Consider the following 26,877-nt stretch of genomic DNA (forward strand, 5'->3'; position numbering starts at 1 on the left):
CGGACCCACGCACCTGGAACCATTCTGCCATCAGGAGCTGTATAACTAGACCTTTTACCTGTGTTTCTTTCCCAACTTGTTGCAATAAATCACTTAGATTATTCTCGGTTTCTGGAGTGGATCTGCATGTGTGTTAGAAAATTAGACCACAACATGACAAACTCCTTCTACTGCAGCGTTTTGTGCTACTGATGAAGCCACGGCCTCAGTCAGAAGGTGCTGCGTCTCCCTCTCGTTCTGCTCAGCACTTCCATTTGACCTCAGAGGATGACTTGCTAAACGTCAAGTGTTTTGAGATGTATTACCTTCACTATTATCAGTAATGAAGGTTGTTCTACACTTATGAAGAAAATGTTGATGATGCTTTCATTTCTAAGACGAACTGACGGTGGGGGCATAGGAACCTCATGGGTTTACAAAAAGATGTACACATCCCAATCTTTCGCCATCATTTGTAACATATCAAAATAAAAAAAATGATTTTCATATAATAGACCAATACTAAACTTTACATTGCAGTGACATGGAAAGAACAATTCAACAGTCTTTGAAATAAAAATCCGTCATTTGTGAAACTCTATTTTGGTGTCTTGCTGCAGAATCTCAGACTGGACTTTGACTGAATCCATTTTGATCTGAACCATTCCTCTGTATCTCTGGCTGTTTGTTTAGGTTTGTTGTCCTGCTGGAATGAAAACCTCCAGTAAAATCTCAAGTCTTCTGCCGCCTCTAACTGGTTTCCTTTCAGGATTTTCCTGGATTTAGCTCCATCCATCTTTCCATCAACTCGGTCCAACTTCTCTGTCTCTTCTGCTTTTCAGCTATGTGTTATTTTGTTGATTCATTGTAAAGCCATAGTACACTTCAATACTTCACATACTTTTAGTGATACAGTAAGTAAGACTTTATTTGTATATCTATTTAGGTCAAAGTGGGAATTACATCCCAAGGTGATGGAGAACGACTGAGATAAGATCCTGTGGGACTTCCTGACACAATCAGACAAAATAATTATGGCCAACCATCAGGACATTGTGATCATTAATAAGTAGTAGAGGACAGGCATTGTGATCATTAACTCAACTGATAATGATTTTACCACCTAGCAGGGACGTGGTATAGAGGGGACAGTTATGACAATTCTAAGGGTCCTGGATGACAGGGGGCCCTCCACAACATTTTTTATTTTTTTTACTGTTTTTAAAAAAAAAATCTGAGGCCCTTTCTATTACTGTTATTGTGTTTTTGAAAATAGTTTTTAGCATTAAAAATTGAATGTTACCCCTCCCAGACGAAAAAGCACACATCTATATTTGCACTTAAGACCCCTCTGTATCTGCATGAAATGGTTCGTTCCTGCTTAGCGCCTTGACGGTGACGTTTTCAGTAGCAGTCGGTACAAGACAAGAACGACTGGCTGTTACTATGCTGCCTAGAAAAATAATGCAGCCAAGTTTTCAAAAAATTAAGAGATAAGAGAGAAAAAGACAAGAGTGGAAATTTTTAACCCAGTTTTTCTAAAATATAGGTGAGTAGATCGTGTGAGATTATCAACCATTTAGCATAGTTAGCTTAGCTACAGACTACTGTTGCCTCCATAGCATTGAATGAATTAAGGAAAAATAAATACCAAGATATTTGTATACTTAACTTGTCCCTGTACCTTTTTCCACACTTAGCAGATGAGTCATTCAGCAGCAGCTCTAACCCATGATACCAGCATAAACCCTCTTCCTCCCCCGGTCCCAGTGAAAAAGGTGAGCAACACTTTGTCCAATGACAACCTAGTTAGCATCATTCCACGGAATCCATAGGGATTTCTCTGTGTGTTTGCTCTTTTTGCAATTACACAACAAAAACAATATATTTGTTGCTGACAGAAATTCAAATACTCTTTATAAAATGATTAAAAAAAACAGCCTCCTGTCTGGACTGCAGCCAGTCCAAATAGTTTTACCTTGGCTTGCATTTAAATTAAAAATATCTATTGCCACGCCCCTCCCGACCTGTCCTCTACTAAATTAAATAAATTAAAACTGCAGTATGTAACTTTTATACAAAATATTTTTTACGTATTTGTTGAAACTGTCATTGTGTTGTGACAGTGTGGCATGAGAGACAATTTGTGAAAAAATATTTCCTCTGCCTTCTCCCAGTGCTATCGAGAATCAACCAATCAGACCAATCAATCTGATGTGGCTGCTCATCCTCGCTCTGTGCTGTGCTGCAACTAGCATAGCCTGTTGTGAATTCTCAGTAGCATCGCTACCAATGACGGCAGATAAACAGTTGTTTCTCTGCCATTAGCACATTTAGCAGTGAGTGAATGAGGTTGATTAACAACACTAAGACCCTCCTGGTCTTGATAGATTGTTTTGGTCATAACGGTGCATTACTTTATCTAACAATAGTAGTACAGGGAGGAGGTGGAGGATATTGATTTTTTTTTACAGATTATCTGTCTCATAGCAAACTGTCACAACATTGTAACAACTTTAACAAATACGGAGATAGACTCAAGAAACTGTAACAGTAGTTGCGCAGGGGGGGCCCAATTAAATTTTTTTGTCATGAGACCAGGGGTGAAAGCAGTTTTAAATTCTTGGGGGTATTATGACAAAAAAAAAAAAAGTGGCGCTATAAAGATTGAAAAAGGTTATTATTTTGGAGAAAATCTAATCAACATCAGTATTTCCACTAAATAAGAGGCAAAAAAATTTTGTTTGATAAAGGAAAATCTTCTCAGAATCTGAACCCGACAGCACCAAACTATTTTTTTTATATTAGACAATTAATTTAATTTCACATAATTATCACGGCAGAAGCCATTTGTTTGTTAAATACTTAATGAAACGTATTTACCGTGTTTGATGTTTGTAAATGACGTATAGTCACAAAGAACGAGGTACCCTGCAGTACCCCCTTACTTTCACCCCTGCATGGGACCCAAGATTCCTGGCGGCGCTCCTGCCACCTAGGGACACTTAAGGGTGATTGAAATTTAATTCATCATCATCAACCTTTATTCAACCAGGATAGAAAGTTATTAAGATTAAAAATATCTTTTACAAGAATGTCCTGTCGAATGGCAGCAGCACTGACTTACAGATAGACTGACTTTCACTCAACAACATTATCATCATTCAAAATTTGAAAACCTAGATGCTTCAGTTTAAAAAGAATGACAGGCTGCATTTCTGCTATGCTAATTTCCACATGGAAACAAAGAAACTGTCATGGTAAAGAATTATGTGTGTCAGTGTGACGGCCCTGGGCCTTGTAGGCTGGTCTTGTTGTCCCTCTTTGTGCTCCTCCCGTTTGCAGGTGTCCCTGATCGGGTGATTGGAGTGCAGGATACTTAAACCTGGCTGCCTCCGTCTTTCAGGGGCGCTGGGTGGCTCGTCGCTGGTTGCTGGTCACTGGTCACTGGTCACTGGTCGTTGGTGGTTTGTCGCCTGTGGCCCTCAGCATCCACTCTGCAGAGGCCATGTTAGATGCCAGGCCCCAGCTCCCCGTCTTTTGCACTTTCGAGTTTCTTTTGTTTTGATAGTTGTTTTTGTTAATAAACATTTACTTTTATTCACTTTAACCACGGTATGGTTTCATGTTTTTTGTTACGACCCTGAGCCAGTCGTAACAGTCAGCCATAATTCATGGATGTAGTAGGACTTTATGATCCACAATAGTTCCTTCATTTTCCCAACTTTCACCCATTAAACATGTTTGTTTGTTGAACAGCTTTAGGGAATGTGTCTAAACTTCTGAATTTGAAGAAAGCTAAAAAAAAAAAAAAACAAACAAAAAAACAATCATTATTCTGGCTTTTAGAAAATAGAAGTTAAAAGAGTCTAATTTACATGACTTAATTACATAATGTATGTGCATATTGTTACTTATTTTAATTATTATTATGTCTAATATTTTATACTTATTTTTTATAAATATTTAAGTAAGCATTTGTTAAACATTTTAGACTTTCCAGGAAAATACTAAAACAGACTGCATTTCCCAGTGGCCATTGCGCTGGATCGACTAAAACTATCCCTGTAGTGCCCAAGTTGTATTAAGCCAAACCCGTAAACTCTGGTTATCTTAACATTGATACTAGCTTTACGTGCAAGTGTCTGTCAGTTTAACTGGTTAATATCAAGAGATAACAATGTCACGTGCCATCCACGCGGTACATCGTGGGTCCGTGTAAAGTTTTTGGTTTCCTCTTTCCAGTGTGTAGAACGCATGCGCGAAGCTACGCCGGGTGAAACATGTCAACTTCAGTCAGCAGCTACAAACCTGTGAGCCATGTCATTTTCGACATGGATGGATTATTGCTCGGTAATCCACCTGTTCATCTGTTGTTTTACGTTAAGTATCGTCATCTGAGCCGAACTTCAGCTCGTTCACTGTCTGCAGCCGTGAAAACCACATCTAACATAGGAAAATATACCAAGTCGTGGCGTTTTCGCACGTAATTAACGTAACACGTTGACATTTTTTGTCTTTTGAGAACGACAATTAATTCGGCTTATTTTTCATAAATCAATTGGCGCTATAAAGTATAAAGATCTCTGTTCAGTTTGATGTTTAAGGAAGCTGGCCGACCTTTGAACAGCTCAATCTAAACTACACCTTAATGAATTAAAATCTAATTGTGCAACAATTTTAGTCCAGCCAATAAATTAATTCATTGAAACTCGTTTATATTTAGTGATATAGTTGGTTTATTATGTTTTACAAACACTTGCGGAGGTGTACTGTATTAAGTTAGTGAGTGTTTGTGCATGACTCCAAGTATTGTAAGTATCTGGCATCAACACTTTGTCTGATTTCTTTTAGCATGAAAAATGCATCAGTGCAGCATGACATGGAGCTGGTGACTGTTGGTTCTGGTGTCCATCATTTAAATCTTTACAACGAGCTCATAGATCCTCTTTGGGGTTTAGTTTAGGTGAGTTTACTGGTATCAGTGCTGTTGGTTGTTTGATAATACTTTTGCCACTTTTTTTCCTCCACTCAACTTTCCATTGCATACTACATCACTCTGCGAGCAACCGGCTTCTCTATCAATGACCTTTGTGGCTTACTTTGCTTGTGGAAGTAAACAATTTATTATATTTTAAGAGAAATGCCCTTTTGGGTTTTCATGAAGTGTAAGCTGAAATCATCAAAATGACCTGAACTGAAATGCTTAAAATATATCACAGTGATTATAGCGAATCTATATATAAAATCTGTTTTGCTTTCTAAACCAAGTTACTGAAATTTAATGAGGTGCAGCTCTTTGAACTGCCTTGTTGCTGAAAAAGTGCTATATACATAAACTTCTTCTCCTATTTCTACGGTGGTCCAGAGGTAAAAAAAAAAAAAATAAATAAAAAAATACACAAGTTTATCTATTACTATAAATGTTTGAAAAATCTCCTTCAGCTTAACTGGTCTGTTCCAATCAAACAACAGTAAGCCAAATTTTGGAGGCAAAATTCTCTATAGAAATAGTTTTGTTTCATACGTTGCATCATGTGCCTTGTAGCTTTATCACAGCACGACACCCTGAATAAATGAATGCAGCTAGCACGTTTCTCCAAAAGAAAGAAAAGGGGTCAGAAGAAGCAGTAAACTTTTTATAACACACATTTATGACACAGGAACAATTTAAGGCTATGTACAGACTTTAATGCCTCGAGTTGAGGTTATAAAAAATTATCCATTTTTACTGATGAGACTTTGTGTGGTAAAATCTCATCAGATTCCTGTAATCAGTGTTGAACATTTCAGTCCAGGTTTGACCTGTTTTAAATCTTAAGGCACCACAGATCTGATTTAGTCCTTGTACTACAAAAGCAGTGAAATAGCCCTTTACTGATGTACCAAATTGGAAGCTGACAGTCGGATGCTAATCTTCACCTTGTTTGAAGCTTTCCCCTGATAGCTACCAACAAAGACTAACTGAGTGGTTTTAATCAGGTGCCAGATAAAGCTCTGAAGTGGTCCGGTTTTAGTCTGGCCGTATGGAGCTGATACCGAGTTAGAGCCGTGTTTGAAGACGGAGCTCAGAGCTGGGATGACGTCACTCCCCAGCTGTTAAAGAGTGGTGGGGTGTTCATTTTGTTTCTCTAACTACAGGCTAGCACCAATTTTTCTCTAAAAAACTTAAGAAATGCTTATTTTGTAGCATAATATGCTTCAAGTTTAACGAAACAAAATTTTAAGAAGCCCAAATAAAAAGCTGATGCCTCCACTACATTCCAACTGGTCAGCAACCATTTTGGTTAAAAAACATAGAACTCTGTAGCAAACTCTCCCAGTCTGAACTCACAAGTCACAACCATAAAAAAGAAAATATAAGTGCAGTTAATTTAAGAATTAACTGGTAAAGACCCCCTATTATTAAGTAGTAGACATTAATAAAATATTTAAAAATGTAAATTTGTTGTCGTGCTCATCTGACTTGAGATTTTTTTTCTTACGATTTAATGGCTTTACAATGTTTGAGAATATTCTAGTTTTAAAGTAGTAGATGTATGCTAGTATAAATAATGGAAAATTAAAATGTTCTGTTATATTTTTCAGATATTCCGCTGTTTAAAAATTTATTTTTAGTTTATCTCAAAATGTATGCAATTTTTAAAATATGTTTATTTTATTTTATATTTATTTTTTTGGCTGTAATTTACTTCTCTATAGCAAATAATTTTTTTATTTTATCTTCAAGAAGAAAAGAACAGCATATTAGGATATGCTGTTGCAGTGTTGGGCAGTCATGGTGTGGAAACTAAAATAACTCCATTAAGCTAGCGCTTTCTGTTTTAAAGCATTAGCATGTCTTCAAAGCAGCTGACTTTCAGACCAGATGAAGGAGATTTTCCAGAACTATTACATCATTGGGCATAATGAACATTTAAGTGCAGCTAAACTTCGCAGAATATTCTTAGTTATTTTTGCTATCAAAATCCATTTTACAGCTAAATATTGCTTTTCAGTACCATGTTTTTTTTAACAATGTAATATTGTGTTAGGTGCAGCAGAATTAATTCTTGGCTTAAATCATATTGTCAATTTTATTGTTGATTTTTATGTGAATATTATGTTACATAAGGTTATCAGAATTTCCCACTGTCTTCAAATCAAATATGTTTAACTTTAAGAAAATATTTGGTCTAATATCCATTTTATTTCCCAAGTTAAGGTTGCTGGTTTTTATTTCTTGTATATCCCTACCTTTAGATCAGTTTGTATTATAGCCGTTTCCCTGAAGCTAGTCTGTGGCATCAAACCAAATGTCTGTTTTGTAGCGAACCCTAAGCAGCATTTTAGATGAGATCTTTTCTCTTTTTGTCTTCTTATTTTAGACACAGAACGACTTTACACAGTGTCTTTCCAAGAAATATGCGACCGCTTCGGGAAGCAGTACACCTGGGATGTGAAGTCGTCTGTGATGGGGAAAAAGGCTCTGGATGCCGCCCAGATTATCCGGGATTCCTTGGATCTTCCCATGACAGCTGAGGAGCTGCTGAAGGAAAGCAGGCAAATACAGGAGAGGATCTTTCCGTCGGCCAAACTTCTGCCAGGTTTGTCTTATTTACCACTCCCATTCTCCATGTTTGAAACATTTCAACAGGTAATTGTAAGATCAACACACATTTGCACTTACACAAAGCCTTCTCATGCTTACATTTTGGTACATTGGCATGTTTCTATTAAACACATTTATTTTCAAAATGTCAAATTGCGTAATTATGTGGTCAATGGAAATGTATTTGTAAATTATTCTGTATTGGAAGTAAATTATGAAATGAATACTGCACTTACTCCCAGGAAGAGTGGACAGAAACACCTGACCAGAACTGGAAACATTTAGAGAAAGTTTGTGTGGTTTTCTGTAACCAGCCCTGTTTGACCTGATCTGTCATTTTGCTGCTCGTGAACCAGGTGTGGAGAAACTTGTAAACCATCTGAAGAAGCACCACATCCCCATCGCTGTGGCAACCAGCTCAGCTGGTGTAACCTTCAAGCTGAAGACCAGTGCACACACAAACTTTTTTGCTCTGTTTGATCACATTGTTCTGGGCGACGATCCCGATGTAAAGAACGGCAAACCTGAGCCCGACTCCTTCCTGGTGGGTGCCAGCAGATTCAGCCCCCCAGGATCCCCAGAGAAGGTAGGAACTCCAGATTACAGATACAGTCGGTGTCAGAGTTTCTTTCATGCTCTGCTGAGAAACACAATTATTTCAGAGTGAAACAGATATCTGTGCGCCTTAAAAAGGCTGTTGAGAGCAGTGGGAAAGGTTTTAAAGCTACAGTCTGTCAGGGAATGTAAGCTGCTGATTCTGTGTGTTGAAGGTAACTAATGTAGGCCAACCTTCCTCCTGTGTTGGTGTGGTGTGATATGCATTTCCATCAAATGCATTTTCTGCAGAAGACTTCAGTTAGGTTATGAGTTTGTTTTTAAGAAACGCCTCATGTAAAGCTTTCTGAACCAAATTCATAAGGGCTTTTTCCAAAGGGAGAGTAACATTTTTTGTGTGAACTTTGAAATTGCTGTTGGGCTTCTGCTTCCTGTTCCGTTATTAAAAGCAACAACCTGAGGGACGTCTGGAGTTCTGGTGTCGACACATCAGTGACATTTCTCTATGAGTCTTTCAACAAATTCAAGACGGATTTTTTCTTCTTTTTTTTTTTACATTAATCTTTACTCCTTCCAGACATTCTCTGATTCCTGACTCACAATTTAAAAAGAAAATATCCCAATTTCTTCAAATTTTTTCATTTTGTTAAAAATTTTTAGCCAATCTTTGCAGTTGATGATAACTTAAAGTGAGTTATTTCTTACAACAAGTCAGAAAATTGGAGGACAAAACAAATATCAGAGCTAAAAACCTGAAATCTTAAAAATCACTTTATTGGTGCTGGAATGTTATTTTATGCATGTTAAATAGTTTTAAATTCAAGTTTTCTTGCTGTTAATTGGCTGTAATGCCCAAAGTTTCTTCCTTTAAACATGTTGTCAGAAAACAGAACATGATGAAAAATGATTCGATAACTAGCAGTAGTGCTATATCTATTTTTAGTGCATAGAAGATTTCTGAGGTAAGTGTCATCATTCTCTGCTCTGTGGACCTTCTGCACATTCAGGTGGGAGACATAGATTAAAAATACATATGAACAGATATACCTTCACTTAACCTGACTGTGTATGGAATTGAATAGATCTGGAACTACATGTCAGCATGTGTCCAAAAATATCTGGTCTCTGTTAATTGATTTTAGCAGCCCGTGCGTCACCCTGCACCTTTTTAGATTTGCATCTAATTTGTTCCATTTGCAGCGTTGCAGGCAGGACGTTATGTCACCGACACACATCCACTTAACATCCAGCACTTTGATCAAAACTGTGAAGCTTTCTGGGTTCGGATGCTTTTTGAGACGCGTGTTCAGACTGTCAGCAAGCCTCTTGCTCTGTTGAGTCAGGCTAAAATAGCTGCCAAATATTTCCCTAGAAGAACCAAATAACTGTGAGGATGACCTAGTTTATGGGGAAATACTCACTGTAGACAGCAGGCAGATATGACAGCCTGATGTTAATTTGAACAAATCCCCTTATTAAAAACCCAGAATATTGATTAAATATTCAATAAAAAGGCTGCTGGTAAGTGGTGGTGTCACTGGCTTCAGTTCTAAAAGCAGAGCAGCATTTGTTGAATAGATAATATGAGAATTTGCATGTTTTGATATTCCTGTCTTTTAACTTTTTTCTTCACCTAAATATTTCACATTATCAAACAACTTTAATAATCAGACAAAGCTAACCTAAGGAAACACAAATCATTGTTTGCCAGACCATTAAAGTCAAAAAACCAAAATAGGTCCTGCAACTTGAACCATATTACCCAAGGTTCTCCATAGTGATTGTAGATGCTGATGGTTGGATCTCCTATAGAGGTCTGTACTACAGAGGGTCTGAAGAAGCCTCTGTGAATGAAGATATTCATATGAAGAGGATGCTCAATACATTATTTTCTTGTATTTTATAAAGAATCCTTCTTTGTACTATAATCTCCAGATGTTCCACAGTAGCTCCCAGAACAAGATGATTGATCCCACCATCTGTATGTGCTAACCTTCTCAGATACACCCGACCACTGCAGTCATCAGAGTCTCTCTGTAGTCACTCTGTGTGACTTGTGCTGTAAATCTGAGTGGTATAGAATGAAAGGGAATAGTGAGAGTGCAGTTCCCTGTGGTGCTCCTGTGCTTCTGGTTAATCCTGATAAACAGACCACATTGTGGTCTGTTTATCAGGCAGTTATTAATCCAGGTGATTGTTGAAGCCTCCATCTGTGTTTTCTGGAGTTTTTGAGAAAGCAGATCAGGTTGAGTTGTGATAAACACACAGTTTTCAATAGATCAGTCCAACTATGGAACCAAATATCTCGTATGAAATGAACATGTATAAACATTAGATGAGAAAAAAATTAAACAAGTGAAGTTGAACTAAAGGTTTAGGGTGATGTAATGATGATCGCTGCGGAACACATCCATTTATCACCAGACACGTAAACCTAGGGGACCTACGGTTTGTGTCTGTTTTAGAAAAACAGATCAAAGCTGATAACAGCTTTTGATAACTGAGAATAAATACATAGGAAGGCAGCAATGATTTAAACAGACTGGTTGTACTTTAAAACCTTGGGATGGCGTGAGGAGGGAGAAATAGATGATTATTTTATCCTTTTATCCTAAGCAATAAAAGCTACACGCTACGGGGTACATTTATAATTTTCTTTATGGACTGCCGACATCATTAAGGCGTCTTTTAAGACTGCTTTTCTCAGATCTACACTGACACTCTGATTTTGCTGTAATTTCTTATCACTTTACTCTGTATAGTCAATGGTTGAGTGTAGAGACGTGACGATCAGATTTTTTCCTGCCGATTCCGATTCCGATCACCCATGAGGGCTGATCATGGCCGATCACCGATATCGATCACATAAGTATTATTTTTTTTAATCATAAACACTACCGGTTGCATTATGTGGAAAAAGGAACCATGAATTCACCTTAATTTAGACAAAAACTTGTTTTTAATAACTTTTTCCAAGAAGAAAACTAAACAAAACGGGCATTCTGCTAATTGTACTGCTATCAGTAATACTATCTTTAACAGACTGAAAACATATGGAGGCTCTGAAGAGGCTAAATAATGCAAAGAGCCAAATTAAAACCTCTCAACATTGCCAAAAAAATTCAAGTATAAAACTTAACATTCAAAGGCAAATACAGGTTCTATTACAATAAACAATCCTGAGTTACTGAATGAAAACTTCCTGTTAGCATGGCGGCTAGCTGATTACTGCTAGTTCTGATTGGCTGTTTCTGACTGAGCAGAGTAATTATGCAGAACAGGGAGGAAATCGATAATTTTTTCAGATTATTTGTCTCATGTTTTAATCCGTATGTAAAATGTATTTTTTTAGGTTAGATGCTGCAGCTTTAAGCAGAGGTTTGGTGTGAGAGTCACTACCAGGTGGAGCAGAAGCGGCGCTCCGTCTGTGAAATATTACTACCTGTAGCGCATAGCAGCGGTTCAACAGCGAGAGCAGAACCAGCGTCTTACATCGCAGCTCAAAGACTTAAATAATTTTGCGGGTTATTTGTTTAGCTTTTTGACCGTCATGCTAATCCGGGTGAGTGTTTGTAGCTGTGCGCTGCTTTACCTGCTATCTGATCCTCCATGTCTTTTTTACTGCAGTGAGCCTCGATGTAGCCAAACTCCGTCAAGTATTGTTTTTATGTCGTATTAGATTCGTTGTGTTGATGCATTATGACCTGCTTCAATTTTCCGCCACAACACGCATTCACAACTTCCCCATTCACTCAGTGCGTTATAGTTCCACATCGCTTAGGATTTGTTGCTGTGCGTTTGCGCAGAGTGAAGGAAAGAGGAGACCAGCTGCAGAGGCAGGCTGAGAAATGAGATGCAGGTGATCGGTTTGTGTGATCGGCAACAAGAGACCGATCACCGATCACCGATCATAGACCTTTTCACAGAAATCGTCCGATTATGATCGGTGGCCGATCGATCGGCACATCTCTAGTTGAGTGAATATATCAAGATTCCTTCAAATGTTGAGTTGAGTGCAGGTATTTATTTGCACTAGATAAAAATACTCAACTTTTGCTTCTCATTTTATGACGTTAAATACGACTGACTGTTTTAGGTCAGTTAGGATGATCTGCTCTGGTTATATACGCTGAATATCAGAACAAGAAGACATTTCTACTAGAGGATTTCCAGATGTCTGAAGGTTTTCTCATCCATCTGTTCAGTTATTATCAAATATAACAAGCGTGGGAACGTCTAGCCATCCTGACATTAACAAAGAAGATTGATTCTGTGACCCGGAAGTGAATGGATTTTGTTGTAAAATGTGAACATTTACATCAGAACAAAAGTTAAAGACTGTGTTAAGCTACTGGTGAAACTGCAAGAGAGGAGAGAAATGTGATAAGTCCTGTAGCAACATGAACTGACAGGCTGCTTAGAGAAGCCATTAATTATTCCAACAGAAATAGAAAAGGGCAATTTGCACTTTGACCTCACTTTTAGAGACATCCTCTGGTCAGATAGAACTGAAATGAAGTGCTTGGTCATAATGACCATCAGTACATTATGACCAGCATTTAAACACCATCTTACTGTGAAGTAAGTCATTTTGTGGGGTTGTTTTAAAGACGGAGTGACTAAATGGATCACATGGAAAGAACATGTGTAAATATTGAAGGAAGATCTCAGACAGATATTCAGTCATTTTAATGTAGCTTTTAAACATATTTTTGTTATTTTTCATCTTATCTCAGTCCCAGAGAACATTAGAGGGCAGAAATGCAAAGGTGAGTGAGCAAAGAGGCTGCAAAGTCCTACCAGGTCTGTCTGGAGGAATGGACCAAATTACCAGCATTTAACTCTAAATCAAACCATTTAAATGTAACTCTACTAAACAGAAAAAAAGATGCACGAAAACATCTGACTTTAAAGAAAATGAAAAGTTCTGTCCCTCTTTGTTTTGTCATGTATCAGATGTAAGTGATGTTGATAATCCTAACAGAGTTTTAACAAGATAACTTTGGTCTGATTTCATGTCAGTTAAATTTCCCTAGATGATGAAATAAAGCTTTATATTTGTGACTTACAAACAGTCATGTTGCAGTTATTTAATCTTTCAGGTTTTGAGCATTTATGCAAAGAAACCTTTGGATCCTGGCTGATATATTTATGCTAAGTCCTCTTGCATGAAAGGCTTTTGCTGCAAACGCGTCCAGCCTGTGGCATGATGCACCTGATTTTTTTTTCTTCAATCCGCAGCCAACCGTAGTAAGAACTGGCATTTTTCTTGATGAGATATGAAACTGCAGCTCAGAGGGTGGATTGACGCAGCGTTTAGTGGAAAACAGATGAAGCGTCACCCTCTGACTTCCACTTTGTGGCAAAGGAGAGAAAAAAGCATGAGCTACAAGAGACGAGGATGAGTTGGAGGGAAAGAAAAGGAGAGCAAGCAGTGGAAAAACTGCTAGCAGAAGAGAAAAAGCAGCCATGAAGTGGTAACAGTCAGCATAGAGAATAATCAGCTTCTCTGATTCAATTCTGATGAAAAGTCAATTATCACTGGAAGCCACAGGAGATATGATGGGGTAGAGAAAACTGAACAACAGTCATATTGATAAATGGAGACATTCTGGAAAATTCATTTAACTTTAGGTAAACACAAAATACTAACCTTGTTTTACTACTACGTCCTCGCTGGCAGTCCTTCCTTCTTTGGAAGAAGATGTTTCTTGTCTCCATCTACCAACTCTAACAGTTTGCCCCACTCCTCTCTTAACTTGGAAATGTTTGAAGAGTTTCTTGTATGTTCAGATCATTTTGACTTCACACAGCATTTCAGTGAGATCCACATGTGGGCTTTGACTAGGACTACACCTTTCCATCTCTTAATTCTTGGCCAGTGTTTAGTGAATTACCTGGTGTACTTTAGGTTGTTGCCATGTTGAAAGGTCCAGTTCGGATTTAGTTTAGTTGTTTTTACAAATGGCCTCATATTTTCCTTAAACACCTTGTGATAGACAGTAGAATTAATGTTGGACTCAGTAACTGAGCTGATCAGGTCTTGCTGCAGCAAAACATTCCAAAATCATAATACCTCCACTTCTATACTTCATAGATGGCATGGGCTACTTTTGCTGGAAAGCTTTACTTGGTCTAGGCCCAGAGTGCCCTCTGTTCTGGTGTCCTAATAATTTAGTTTTAGACTCATCTGTACAGTCAAGCGTTGAAATGGTCCAGTCAAAGGACAGTCCTAAATCCAGTTCACAATCCGTGGCAATAAGTGAAATTTGCTTTTATTCTGTGTGCATTTACCTTGTCGGTTTCAATCAAAAGGAAAGGTGATGAATAATGATTGTAATTATAGATCATAATGTAGTTATATTTCCAAGCTTGTTAATAGAAGTCCAGGTCCTTTAGCTTCTGATGTCTGGGTTGATTGAAAAGTAAATGTCTTTCACATTGTTCCAAAGCCGTTAGTGAGACAGATTATTTTTCTAAAGCTTTGCTCAGAGGCTGGAATAAGATTAATGAAAAATGAAAGTGAACTAGTTTGTGCTCAGACTGATGAAGAGAGCGAAAAGGAACCAGTTGGTTGTCTGTCATTAATCATACAGAGCATTGCACCTGGGGAAGTCTTGATGATCCAGATATTTAAATCAGGTGTAATTAGGAAATGTGCTTTACAGTTTCAACACTGAATTGACTATTTCTTTTTTGATAAACCTTCCCAGTAGTTATCCCTCAGCAGGCTGCGGACATTCAATGAGTTCCTTTCACAATGCTCACAATGCTCATCACTCATTCTGACAACACATGATTACACATTATAGGCTCCACTATTAAATTATTAAGCAAAAAAAGAATGACTTAGTTGTTTAGGTAACATTTACCATACATTAGTTGCTTTATTAGCTGTGACTCATCATTACCAGTGTAAGTTTAAATATCTAAAGGAAGTTAGATGTTGCTGTCTATCAACTTCAGTTCTTTAGCCCATGTTTTACTAGCTAGCTAAAACAGCTGGCAGCACCTGCATCTTTTTCTCTAATCCTTGCAGTTAAGGATTGATTCTGAGACGGTTGTTTCTGACTGCACTAAAAATGTTTCTAAACGTTTTCAATGTTGTGTAGTATTTTTTATTAAATCCAGATTTAAGTACTTAGATTTAAGTACAGTTGACTCTGAAACTAATTAAGTGTTCCTGGGGCTGTGTGTTGTAATCATATTATGATTCTTTTACAGACTGTCGTGCAGTTTTTCTGGTTATTCTTTTGACTCTAAAACTTATTATGTCAAAGTATCATAAGATACAATACAGTAAGAAAAGTTATTCCACATAAGAGGAAAAATGTGACCAATAACTCCAAAAAGTGGTCCAAGTGGTTTCAAGTTCACTTTAATAGAAAGAGTCACAGCTTTAGGTGATCAGACTCTTGTCATCAAGGAGTTTAAATGAATATTGATTATTGCTCAATGCCTATAGTGATGTATTTATTTACATCTCAAACCTTATCTGTTCATATAGTTTCCAAATGTAAAAATATTTTGTGAATTTCCAGGCAAGCAGTTCACCTGTGACTGTAAATGACAGGTAAGAAAGTCATAATTATCACACTGGCTCTTAATCACAACATAATGATTTTCAAATTAACCTGCATCTTACCGGTCTGTGTGAAAGTAATGTCATACAACTTCCATTAAAAGCCGATTTCCCTCAGCGCGACCTCATGAAGGAGAAGTGATTTATAAATTGCTCACACTGAACGATAGTAAAGCAGGAGAAGGTTTTCACACAGAGTGGAAAGAGACAGAGAATTCCCTTCTGGCCATAAGAGCTTCAGATGTGCAGATAATGATGCTGCAACAAAGCAGCAACTATTATTCTGGGCCCGCCCTAACCTCGTGCGTATGTACACTTTCATCCTCCTTAAACCATCAGGGGTTGAAAAGGTTTCATGTAATAAAGGATTGACACTGTAATCTGCAAAGAAGGAAGGTTTATGATTTTCAGGAGACTCTCTCTGGATCCCAGACACTCGCTTATGACTCCATTCGTTTTATTGAAATTCGTCAAAATAAAATGGGAAAGGTATTGTCGTAAAGTTTTAACTGTATGAAATTACAGTTCCTAGATTAATGTTTCCTAATTTCCTCCATTCCAGGCAGCAGTCTGTGCATTATCAGCAGACTGACGAGATATCTGTTATATCGATTTAATTTAAAATCAATTAAAATACTACTACTAAAAGCTGCTCCTCCTTGGGCTGCCACCTTATCGTGGTGGAGGGGTTTGAGTGTCCCAATGATCCTAGGAGCTATGCTGTCTGGGGCTTTATGCCCCTGGTAGGGTCACCCAAGGCAGACAGGTCCTAGGTGAGGAACCAGACAAAGCGCAGCCCGAAGACCCCATATGATGGAAACGAACTTTGGATCTGGCGTTCCCTCGCCCGGACGCCGGTCACCGTGGCCCCACTCTGGAGCAAGGCCTGGAGGTGGGGCACGATGGCGAGCGCCTGGTGACCAGGCTTTTAACCACGGAGCCCGGCCGGGCTCAGCCCGAAGAGGAGACGTGGGTCCCCCTTCCAATGGGCTCACCACCTGTCGGAGGGGCCAAAGGGGTCGGGTGCATTGTGTTACGGGCAGTAGCCGAGGGAGGGGACCCTGGCGGTCTGATTCTCGGCTGCAGAAGCTGGCTCTTGGGACGTGGAACGTCACCTCTCTGGTGGGGAAGGAACCAGAGCTAGTGTGCGAGGCTGAGAGGTTCCTGCTAGAAATAGTCGGCCTCACCTCGACGCATGGCTCTGGTTCTGGAACCAGTCTCCTTGAGAGGGGCTGGACGTACTTCCACTCTGGAGTTGCCCACGGTGAGAGGCGCCGGGCAGGAGTGGGCATACTTGTCGCCCCCCATTTTGGCGCCTGTACTTTGGGGTTTACCCCGATGAACGAGAGGGTGGCCTCCCTCCGCCTACGGGTGGGGGGACAGGTTCTGACTGTTGTCTGTGCTTACGGGCCGAACAACAGTTCAGATTACCCACCCTTCTTGGAGTCCTTAGAGGGGGTACTGGAGAGTACCCCTCCTTGGGACTCCCTTGTTCTACTTCAAAGCTCGTGGGAAATGACAGTGAGACCTGGAGGGTTGTGGTTGGGAGGAATGGCCCCCCGATCTGAATTTGAGCGGTGTTCTGTTGTTGGACTTCTGTGCTTGTCACGGATTGTCCATCACGAACACCATATTCAAGCATAAGGGTGTCCATATGTGCACTTGGCACCAGGACACCCTAGGCCGCAGTTCGATGATCGATTTTGTCATCGTTTCATCGGATCTGCGGCCGTATGTCTTGGACACTCGGGTGAAGAGAGGTGCGGAGCTGTCCACTGACCACTACCTGGTGGTGAGTTGGCTCCGGTGGTGGGGGAGGAAGCCAGTCAGACCTGGCAGGCCCAAACGTGTAGTGAGGGTCTGCTGGGAACGTCTAGCGGAGTCCCCTGTGAGACGGAGCTTTAACTCCCATCTCCAGCAGAACTTCGAACACGTTCTGGGGAAGGTGGGGGACATTGAGTCTGAGTGGACCATGTTCCGTACCTCCATTGCCGAGGCGGCTTATCGGAGCTGCGGCTGCAAGGTTGTTGGTCCCTGTCGCGGTGACAACCCTCGAACCCGTTGGTGGACACCTTCGGTGAGGGATGCTGTGAAGATGAAGAAGGAGTCCTACCGGGCCTTTTTGGCCTGTGGGACTCCAGACGCAGCTGATGGGTACCGGCGGGCAAAACGGCATGCGGCTCGGGTTGTCGCTGAGGCAAAAACTTGAGCGTGGGAGGAGTTTGGAGAGGCCATGGAGAAAGACTTCCGTAAGGCTTCGAGGCGATTCTGGTCCACCATCCGGCGTCTCAGGAGGGGGAAGCAGTGCAGCACCAACACTGTTTATAGTGGGGATGGTGTGCTGCTGACCTCAACTCGGGACGTTGTGGGCCGGTGGGCAGAATACTTCGAAGACCTCCTCAATCCCACCAACATGCCTTCTGTTGAGGAAGGTGAGCATGGGGACTCTGGGTTGGGCTCTCCAATCTCTGGGGACGAGGTCGCCGAGGTGGTCAAAAAGCTTCTTGGTGGCAGGGCCCCGGGGGTGGATGAGATCCGCCCAGAGTTCCTTAAGGCTCTGGATGTTGTTGGGTTGTGTTGACTCACGCGACTCTGCAATATCGCATGGACATCGGGGGCAGTTCCCCTGGATTGGCAGACTGGGGTGGTGGTCCCCCTGTTTAAAAAGGGGGACCGGAGGGTGTGCTCCAATTACAGGGGGGTCACACTCTTAAGCCTCCCTGGTAAGGTCTATTCAGGGGTCCTGGAGAGGAGGGTCCGTCGGATAGAAGAGCAGTATGGTTTTCATCCTGGTCGTGGAACACTGAACCAGCTCTACACCCTCAGCAGGGTCCTGGAGGGTGCATGGGAGTTCGCCCAACCAGACTACATGGGTTTTGTGGACTTGGAGAAGGCGTTCGACAAGTATGCCCGACCGTGTCCCCAGGGGGGCCTTGTGGGAGGTTCTCTGGGAGTATGGGGTACCGGGCCCTTTGATACAGGCTGTCAGGTCCCTGTATGACTGTATGATTCCAGAAGAATTAAAATGTTAGAAGTTGTGAAACTCAATGACAGGCTCCACATAACACAAAAACTGATTAGGATGGAAGTTTTCAGCTCTGACATTTAGTGAGTTGTTAATAACTTTCATGCCTTTGACTTTACTTACTTTTATTTGAAAAAAACTCGCCCTGTCCTTGCATTTTGTGTAGCTTTATTCATTATCACTCAGACTTTAAATAAGTGGGTAAATCCGGCTGCAGGGTCCCACACAGATCATGAGCCCAGCAGAGGAAGTTGGGTGGCGGTGAGATTTCCCAGACACTCATTTTAGCTCAATTATGATATTTGATGAATACCCAGGGCTGTCTGAGGGATTTACTCCGAACCATATGCTTTCTGTTTAAACTCGGCTCACTGGCACATTATCTCCTAATAAAAATATGTTTGCTGTTTATTGCAGTTACTTAGTGAATTCAGATGAAGCTCAAACTGGAGCTGAAATTAAAATATCCGGCAGTTTTCCATAATGAATTCAATGTTGCTTTACTTTGTATGGAAACCTTAGAACCAAATCCCATTTCCTAGAGTTACAACTTTCTGTATCCCACCTTATATGGACTGTGATTTTTATCGTAATATTGTTTCATACTGTTGTAATAACAATAAAACGATACAAAATATGTATTACTTTTTTTAGTAGCAGCAATCATAGCCCCACAAACACAAATACTGTTCTTGAAAAACATTCCCATTTGAAACAGGCTTAAAGAAGTGTGATTTATATAAACTACTCATAGTAACTGTATTTAATCATATTTTTTAATTTAATGATATATTGATAGTCTCATGGAAAAAATAGTGGGGAAAATAATAAAAATAAAATGTGATAATACTGTCAGGTTGTGTTTTTATCACAGTTTTGCAATGCATCAAAATTCTCTGAAAGTAAAAGAGTAATAGCAAAAACCATCCCAGCTGCACATCATTCAAAACCAGAGGGAATAATAATATGGCCAATGAAATATTATTTAACATGAATCCAAAGAGCAACAGATGCTTTTTAAGTGTCAACAACTTGCAATCTTTAAAGATCTGTCCGGATAAACTGTTTGTTTCTCTGTTCAACACATGTGACATTCTGTAATGATCGCTTTCTCTGAGCTGAAAAATCAACAAGCTTCAGAAATGATCCGTAATTAATTCCTGATAAGTTCCAAGCTTTATAGGCAGAATGTTTGAAATAACCCCAAACACATTTCAGCCAGGCAGACGTCTCCTCTGGTTCTGATTAGGAACTGTCACCTTAAAGTTTAAAAAAAATTTAGATCCTGTTTTAGCTAATGTGTCAGAAATGTGGCTGATGACATGATGAGGTGATAAAGAACCAGACTAATTACAATTAAAGATAAGCAGGATCACCTTATCTGGTCGCTAAAATCTATTTATTTTTGCTGTAGTTTTTCACACTTTTTCACTTCAGTGGTATGCCTAAAATAGAAATAAATGTAACAAGCCACTGATATATTTTATGTTTTAGTAGTTTTCTGACACTTATTCTAAGTGGAACGCTGTATGTGGAATCTGATTTGCTCCACTGCAGGCCTTCTTTGGTTCTGCAATGCTGTATTGATTCTTTTTAACGAATGTTGGTGGTTCAATTTGTGGTTCAGGGATGATCAGAGGAATCTCAGAATATTGATCATCTTTATGGTTTTATGATGGAAATGTTTTTGAAAGAGCAGAAAAAGCTCTAAAACTTAATGTAATGGATTTAACCATAAGGGGAAAAATGGCTACATCTTGTTGGGGGTTTTTCCAATATAAAAAAATGACTTTACCATGAAATATTATCAGCAGTAACAGTTTTTTTTTTTACTTTTAACCCTTTAAAAGCCAGTATGTTTGCTTAACTTCTAAAATAATGTCCATTAAAAACAGAGTATTTGTTTATAGAAATTTTAACCCTTAGGCCACTGATTAGCAGCAACATTATTTATTTATTATTTTATTTTTACAGTGCAAGATTTTTAACCCTTTCTCAAAATCTGCTGAAAAAAATGTGTACTATTTGAGGCAGTATTAGATCCAATGTGGTTCAAAGGAAAACCACAATGTGGCTACGGAGGAGTACATTTTTGCCAAAAAAGCTCAGAAATATCTAGATTAATTTCACATATTTACAATCAAACAATCTGAGTTTAATCTTTACATTTTTGGTGGAAATTCACTCCTTTTTTTCCTTCAATGCCCGTTAAACCCGGTCATAATATTTTCACATTGCAAAGTCAGAATAGTTTTTCAAGACAGTATAGATGATTGATGTGCGTCATCTAATAATCAGTGAAGTTTGTGAATATCAGTCATGTCATTTCCTGCTTCTGTTTGGCTATATTTTCTTTTTTCTTGACTTGTATATTTTTCAACCTAGTCTGAATTAACAGCAATCATTGTACTATGTCACATCCATTTTTGCTGCATGCAAACATTAAAACTGGTCTGGATGAGGGCAAAACCCTCTGACTCCACCTGGATGCTCCTGTCCATCATCCGTACTCAGGTTTTTGTGTTCTTTACATCATTAAAGGAACGTTACACGTCCTTCACTCACTCTACCTCAGGCTCTGGGATCATTTAAAAAAGGCAATGAGCAATCTGTCACTGACATTTATGTGCTGCTGCTCCTAAACACATAAACACACATTGTCATCTATAATTATAGAGTGTTCTGTGTGAGAAAAATGTATATGGGTTCGTTTTACATCATGTATCAGTCATGCATCCTGGCTGTAGTGACAATGGTGATTATGGCTGCTGTCTTTCTTTAGTATCCATTAGTAGAAACAACATCTTTGATTTGTATTCCATACATGTGTGTTTTCATGACGCAGATACTGCACTCCCTGAACTTTATCTTGTTTAGTCACAAATCAAGCACAGACTTCAGTATATTTAGTTTCTGACAGATGAACACCAGGTTGTGGATAATTGGAAACTGGAAGAAAAAGATGGATGGTTTTCATGTTTTGTTCCTTATTTTTCCAAAAATGTGTTTTATCCAACCCCCGAATCAAATCTTTGTAAGATCTACCTTGACTGCGGTTCCAGCTGTAGGTCTTTGGGTAATGACTGGAGCAGCTTAGCACAAGTTTCTGCTCTTCAGATTCAACCAGATTGGATGGAAAACATCAGTTTTCTAGTATTGCCACAGATGCTGAACACTGAAAGGATTATTTTTAATTCAGGAAAAATCCTTTTTTAAGTGTATTTCTTTTCTTTTATACTGAGAAAAAAAAGACAATTTGATTTGTCTGTTTATGGGGCCCTAGCTGCTATGGGTGGCAGTATCATGGTCAGAGCATGGCTTGACCTATAGGGTTATGGGTTTATGGGGACCTAGGTTATAAGTCCCCATAAAACTACATTATAGGTTCATGGGGACATGTAAGCTAAATCTAGATGTAAGCAACCCAAACCCATTAGAAATGGCCAGAAAATGAGCTGCTCCAATCCACTTTAATCAAAAAGTTGTTTGCATCGTATGCACAAAGTGTGCAGACATGTTATTATTAAGGACATAACCGGTAGAACAAAGATTCTCTGTAGTGTTTGCTTGAAAGCTAATAGCGTGTCAAGTGTCATGGCGCCCAGGTATCTCATCTTCCCTCTCTGGATTCTTTTGAACTGGGATATGAAAAAAATCCATCAGTAGGCACATTTTAAAGTTGGAGTTACATTCCACAGAAAAACCTGCGAAAAGTGAACCACAAATAAAAGAGGGTCCACCGTATTACTGTATCAGCCTCATCCATCTTTCCATTAGCTTTGACCATGATACTGCCACCACCATGTTTCATGGTGGGATGGTGCTTTGAGGGTGTTTGTCTTCAATCTCACATAATGTTTTCCACATTAGACTGAATGTAAATTTCGGTCTCATCTGGTCAGAGCACCTTCTTCCATTTGTTTGCTGTTTCCTGTACATGACTTGTAGCACTTTCTTTCTCAATGCTGGTTGATTTTCAGTCGTAAAAATGCTAAACTGATTGTGTGGATCTGGACTGTAACACCCCAATAAAATGGGGTTTGGGTTAATAAAAGTTTGTTGTTAGAGTGTGACAGAATGTGGAAATGTTTTGGTGGTATAATTATGTTTCTAAGGCACTCTGTTGGGTCCAATATTGTGAGGATTATAAGGCCTTCCCTGCAGAATCAGATCAGTTCCATGTAAATATCTTATAATTGTGCATGGATCATTAGCAAAGCGCTTGGTGAAGGGGAGGAAGAGTGATTAGAGGAGGTTGTTTCCATGGCATTGTGACATGACTGACACCTCAGAAGGGTTCCTAGTGATGCTATGTAGTGTTCTGATTAATTCATAAGTCTAAATTGAGGAATAATGCATGTATACTGAGACCAGTGAGGTGGTATTTATTATTCTACTGCATCATGACTTTGCATTGTGCTTCAGTAATATCAGTGTTAACTGTTTTCATCACTGGGGATTAAGAGATGCTATTGTATGAAAGTAACAAATTTATATTTAAACTTCTGTCATAAAGAGAAATCAGCAGTCACAAAGACGGAACATACAAATTTAAGCAGGAATAAAAAGATGAAAGAACAAATAGTCTGCAGTATGTTAATTAAATTGATGTGATCAACGCTGTCAGACTGGTGAAAGGTCCAACTGCACTAACTAGACAAAAACAGGAAATTCTCCACTGCCTGCTGCATTACAGAATAAATACCAACACAGATTGGTATTTATCAAAAGTTTGAATTCAAAGGTCATTTACAAACTGGTCTGTAATTATCCAAGCTGGGTTTGTTTATATCAGATTCTGCAACAGTTTGTTTAAAAGCGAAAGAGGACAGATTAACAGTGTCCACTAAGACATTTGGGTGAAAAACTTACAGAAATATCTGCAAGATTTAAAGAGTATTTCATGTTTTTAGTATGATGATGATGTGATCAAGCATGACACGAAGATTGATCATCTGTAGAACAAGAGTGCTTAGAAAACGTCTTATTTTTTGCATCAAACTGTGCTTTTCACTTGTGACATTTAAAAATAATGTATAAAAATCATTTGCTAAACAATCACAGTAAGGTTTGATTATGTTTTCTTTTATGAGTGGAGAAATGTTTTAGAACAGGAAAGATTCTGCAGCTTTGATTTGGATGATGCTCCATGAATAAGAAAGTGAAGGTTTTTTTCAGCCAACTCTTTGTGTTGACAGGAGATTAAATATTGTTTGTTTTTGTACTAGTTTTGTCTTATTTTGTTTTCAGCATTGTGTTTTTTCTTTTGCTTTTTTGTCTGAAAGTGACCAAGAAACAGATTAATATCTAATATGTAAACTAAACGTTTGATTGGTTATGTGAATATAATCAATTTCCACAGTTTTTGTATCATCTCATTTAACGATATTAGAAATTTGTTAAGTTCAACTCATGACCTTTGAGCTTAGCTTCTGTACTTAGACTGACTGGACCAGGAAGTTGATCAAATATAATACAGTAAAATACAATTTACAAATTTAACCAGGATCTGACAGGCTTGGTGTGGGACACACAGAGCAATTTGGTGGATATATTTTATAAAAATGTGCAACATTCCTCTACTTCTGCCTCAAAAAGTTAATTTAAGGTGAAGGTTTAGAAACAGAACAGAATCATCATCATGATCTTCATCAGTTCCAATACGTCTAAACTGAAACTGCTGTTTTTCATAAATACATAGACTGTTGTGTGTGTGTGTGTGTGTGTGTGTGTGTGTGTGTGTGTGTGTGTGTGCGTGTGGGTGTGTGTGTGTGTGTGTGTGTGTGTGGGTGTGTGTGTGTGGGTGTGTGTGTGTGTGTGTGTGTGTGTGCGTGTGCGTGTGGGTGTGTGTGTGTGTGTGTGTGTGGGTGTGTGTGCGTGTGGGTGTGTGTGTGTGTGTGTGTGTGGTGTGTGTGCGTGTGCGTGTGTGTGTGTGTGTGTGTGGGTGTGTGTGTGCGTGTGGGTGTGTGTGGGTGTGTGTGTGTGTGTGTCATGTTAAGAGCCTCTCCAGTCTCTTAACTGTCCTACAGTCTAAACAAAGACGATGTAGTGAGTTAACAGGGAGCAGACCTTCAAATCTCCATTAAATGGATGTTCCACCCAGCAGAGGTAAACATTAAGTCTCAGAGGAATGCCAAGGTAAACTAACTGAGATGGAAATAGTGCTCCCTATTATTGTTTCATCTGCAGGACGGGAAGACTTAATGAGCTCTGTCGCTTCTCTTTCTCTCAGTGCCTGGTGTTTGAAGACGCCCCCAACGGCGTAAAGGCTGCGCTAGCTGCAGGAATGCAGGTGGTGATGATTCCCGACGACAACCTGGCCCCCAGCCTCACCCAGGGGGCCACTCTGCGCCTGAAGAGCATGGAGGAGTTTGACCCGCAGCTCTTTGGTCTGCCTGCGTACAGCTAAACGGGCCACAGCAGCGCTGCTTCTGCCTCTGTGTTTCAGTTCGTTGGCGTCCTTTCAAAGAAACGGTTATGTTAATTTGATGAGGAGAAATCATACTGATAGTTTTCAGAGTCAGCCTCAGCCTTTGGGCATTCAAGGATTATTTTTTTTATTTTACATTTTACTGCCATCTTAATATCAACCTCAGGGCTTCATGAAAGCTCTGGAGTTAATGGGACGATGAGTTTGACTCTTATGAAATGTAAATCAAACTGTTTCTGTGGAAATCAAACATTCTCTTCAGCTTTTGTAAACCTGTCCTACTTATGATTTTTAAAGATGATTAAAGTAAATTTCAATTGATTTTATTGTATGCCACAGTTTCAGTTTTTTACAATCATCTTATTATAACAATGTTTGTGATTGTTGTGAATTTGGAGGACAGGTGCACCAGTGGGACAAAAAGCTGCCACATTGAACCGCTGGCTGCTTTATGTGAGATTTATTACACGACATCATGTATATTTAAATCAATAGCCATATGTAGCCTGATGCAGATGTTTAATTATGTTATCTAACAATCAGATTACCAACAACGAAACAGAATATAAAATATTTTTGGGAGAAAACCTGCTAAATCCAGAAATCCTACCCAGAAATTCAGCCACTGTTAAAAAGAAAGAAAAAAAAGATTTTAGAAGAGCTTTTTCCATTCAGGAAGATGTTCAGGCACCTGAGTTTATCTGGTGACGTCTCGGCCTTCAGAGACACTTAAAGCTCATTTCTTCTCCATCCTGTTACTCAAGTTAAACTTCAGAAAGTTGTCTTAACATTTAGATATGTAGACGCATTAATAATAATGTGACTGATTTGCTGTTTATGTGAAGAACCAATTGGTCTGCTGCTTATAAAACAGACCATAATGTGTTCATACATTTTAGCATCTATACATATTTTGACCGTGTGTCGATTATAGAAACTCCCCAATTTAAAGTGGCCCCTAATTCTGCTTTGAGCTGATGGGTCTGTTAAAGCTTTGTGTTTCATAAAGAACAGCTTAGATTCCTGAGTAAATGAAAACTCTGATGTATGATGTAGATTAATTCTTGGATTTTACTCCGGGGTGTCATGCTTTTCAGTGCAGCTTCCTGGAAAGTATATATATGTTTTCCAATCCCTTGTGGCGGCTACACATCATCTGTTTGAAGAGATAAACGCCACGCTGACCAAAGATGTAAGTGATGGATAACATGAGTCAGATTGTAGCATAGATTTCTTCTTGGATAAGTTCTAAGATATGATCAGCTTAATCTGTTGTCAGAAGTCTCTGAGGTCCAACACACAGGCAGAACTTATCGAGATGTTCGACTAGGCATCGTTTGAAAATCCAAAGTTGGGTCTCTCGGGGGAATTAGATAAATTTAAAGTGGAGGAGGCAGCTGCTGCATGCACAAATGGTTCAGGTAACATCTGGAACAATCTTCAAAGACACCACTCCTCTGCTTGCTGTTTAATCGGCTTTACGTTGTCCACACACTTTAATCTGTGCTCATATCTGCTCTGGCGCTTACCATAGTTTGTATGCACAACACTGTTACAGAATCGATGGGGGGGCCGAGCTGAGTGAGTATGATGCCATGGCTTCCCAAGGCCGCTCAGACCTGATTCTGATGTACTCTTGTCCATTTCCTCGAGGAACCAACAATCTGCAGCAGATTTTTGCTTTTCCTCTTACAGCGTCAAACGTGCATTTTTCT

At 39.4% G+C, this 26,877-nt stretch overlaps 1 protein-coding gene across 1 annotated transcript; it reads left to right on the forward strand.

Annotated features, from left to right (window-relative positions):
- The first annotated feature begins 4,210 nt into the window (after window positions 1-4,210).
- pudp (pseudouridine 5'-phosphatase) lies at window positions 4,211-25,483 on the forward strand. The gene is made up of 4 exons (XM_008430274.3): window positions 4,211-4,332; window positions 7,347-7,565; window positions 7,927-8,156; window positions 24,965-25,483. The coding sequence occupies exons 1-4, from the start codon at window positions 4,263-4,265 to the stop codon at window positions 25,139-25,141; spliced, it is 696 nt and encodes a 231-aa protein (XP_008428496.1). The 5' UTR covers window positions 4,211-4,262; the 3' UTR covers window positions 25,142-25,483.
- The last annotated feature ends 1,394 nt before the right edge of the window (window positions 25,484-26,877 follow it).

Source organism: Poecilia reticulata, chromosome 2, assembly GCF_904066995.2.
Source record: "Poecilia reticulata chromosome 2, P_reticulata-male-v2, whole genome shotgun sequence".
Classification (NCBI taxonomy): domain Eukaryota; kingdom Metazoa; phylum Chordata; class Actinopteri; order Cyprinodontiformes; family Poeciliidae; genus Poecilia; species Poecilia reticulata.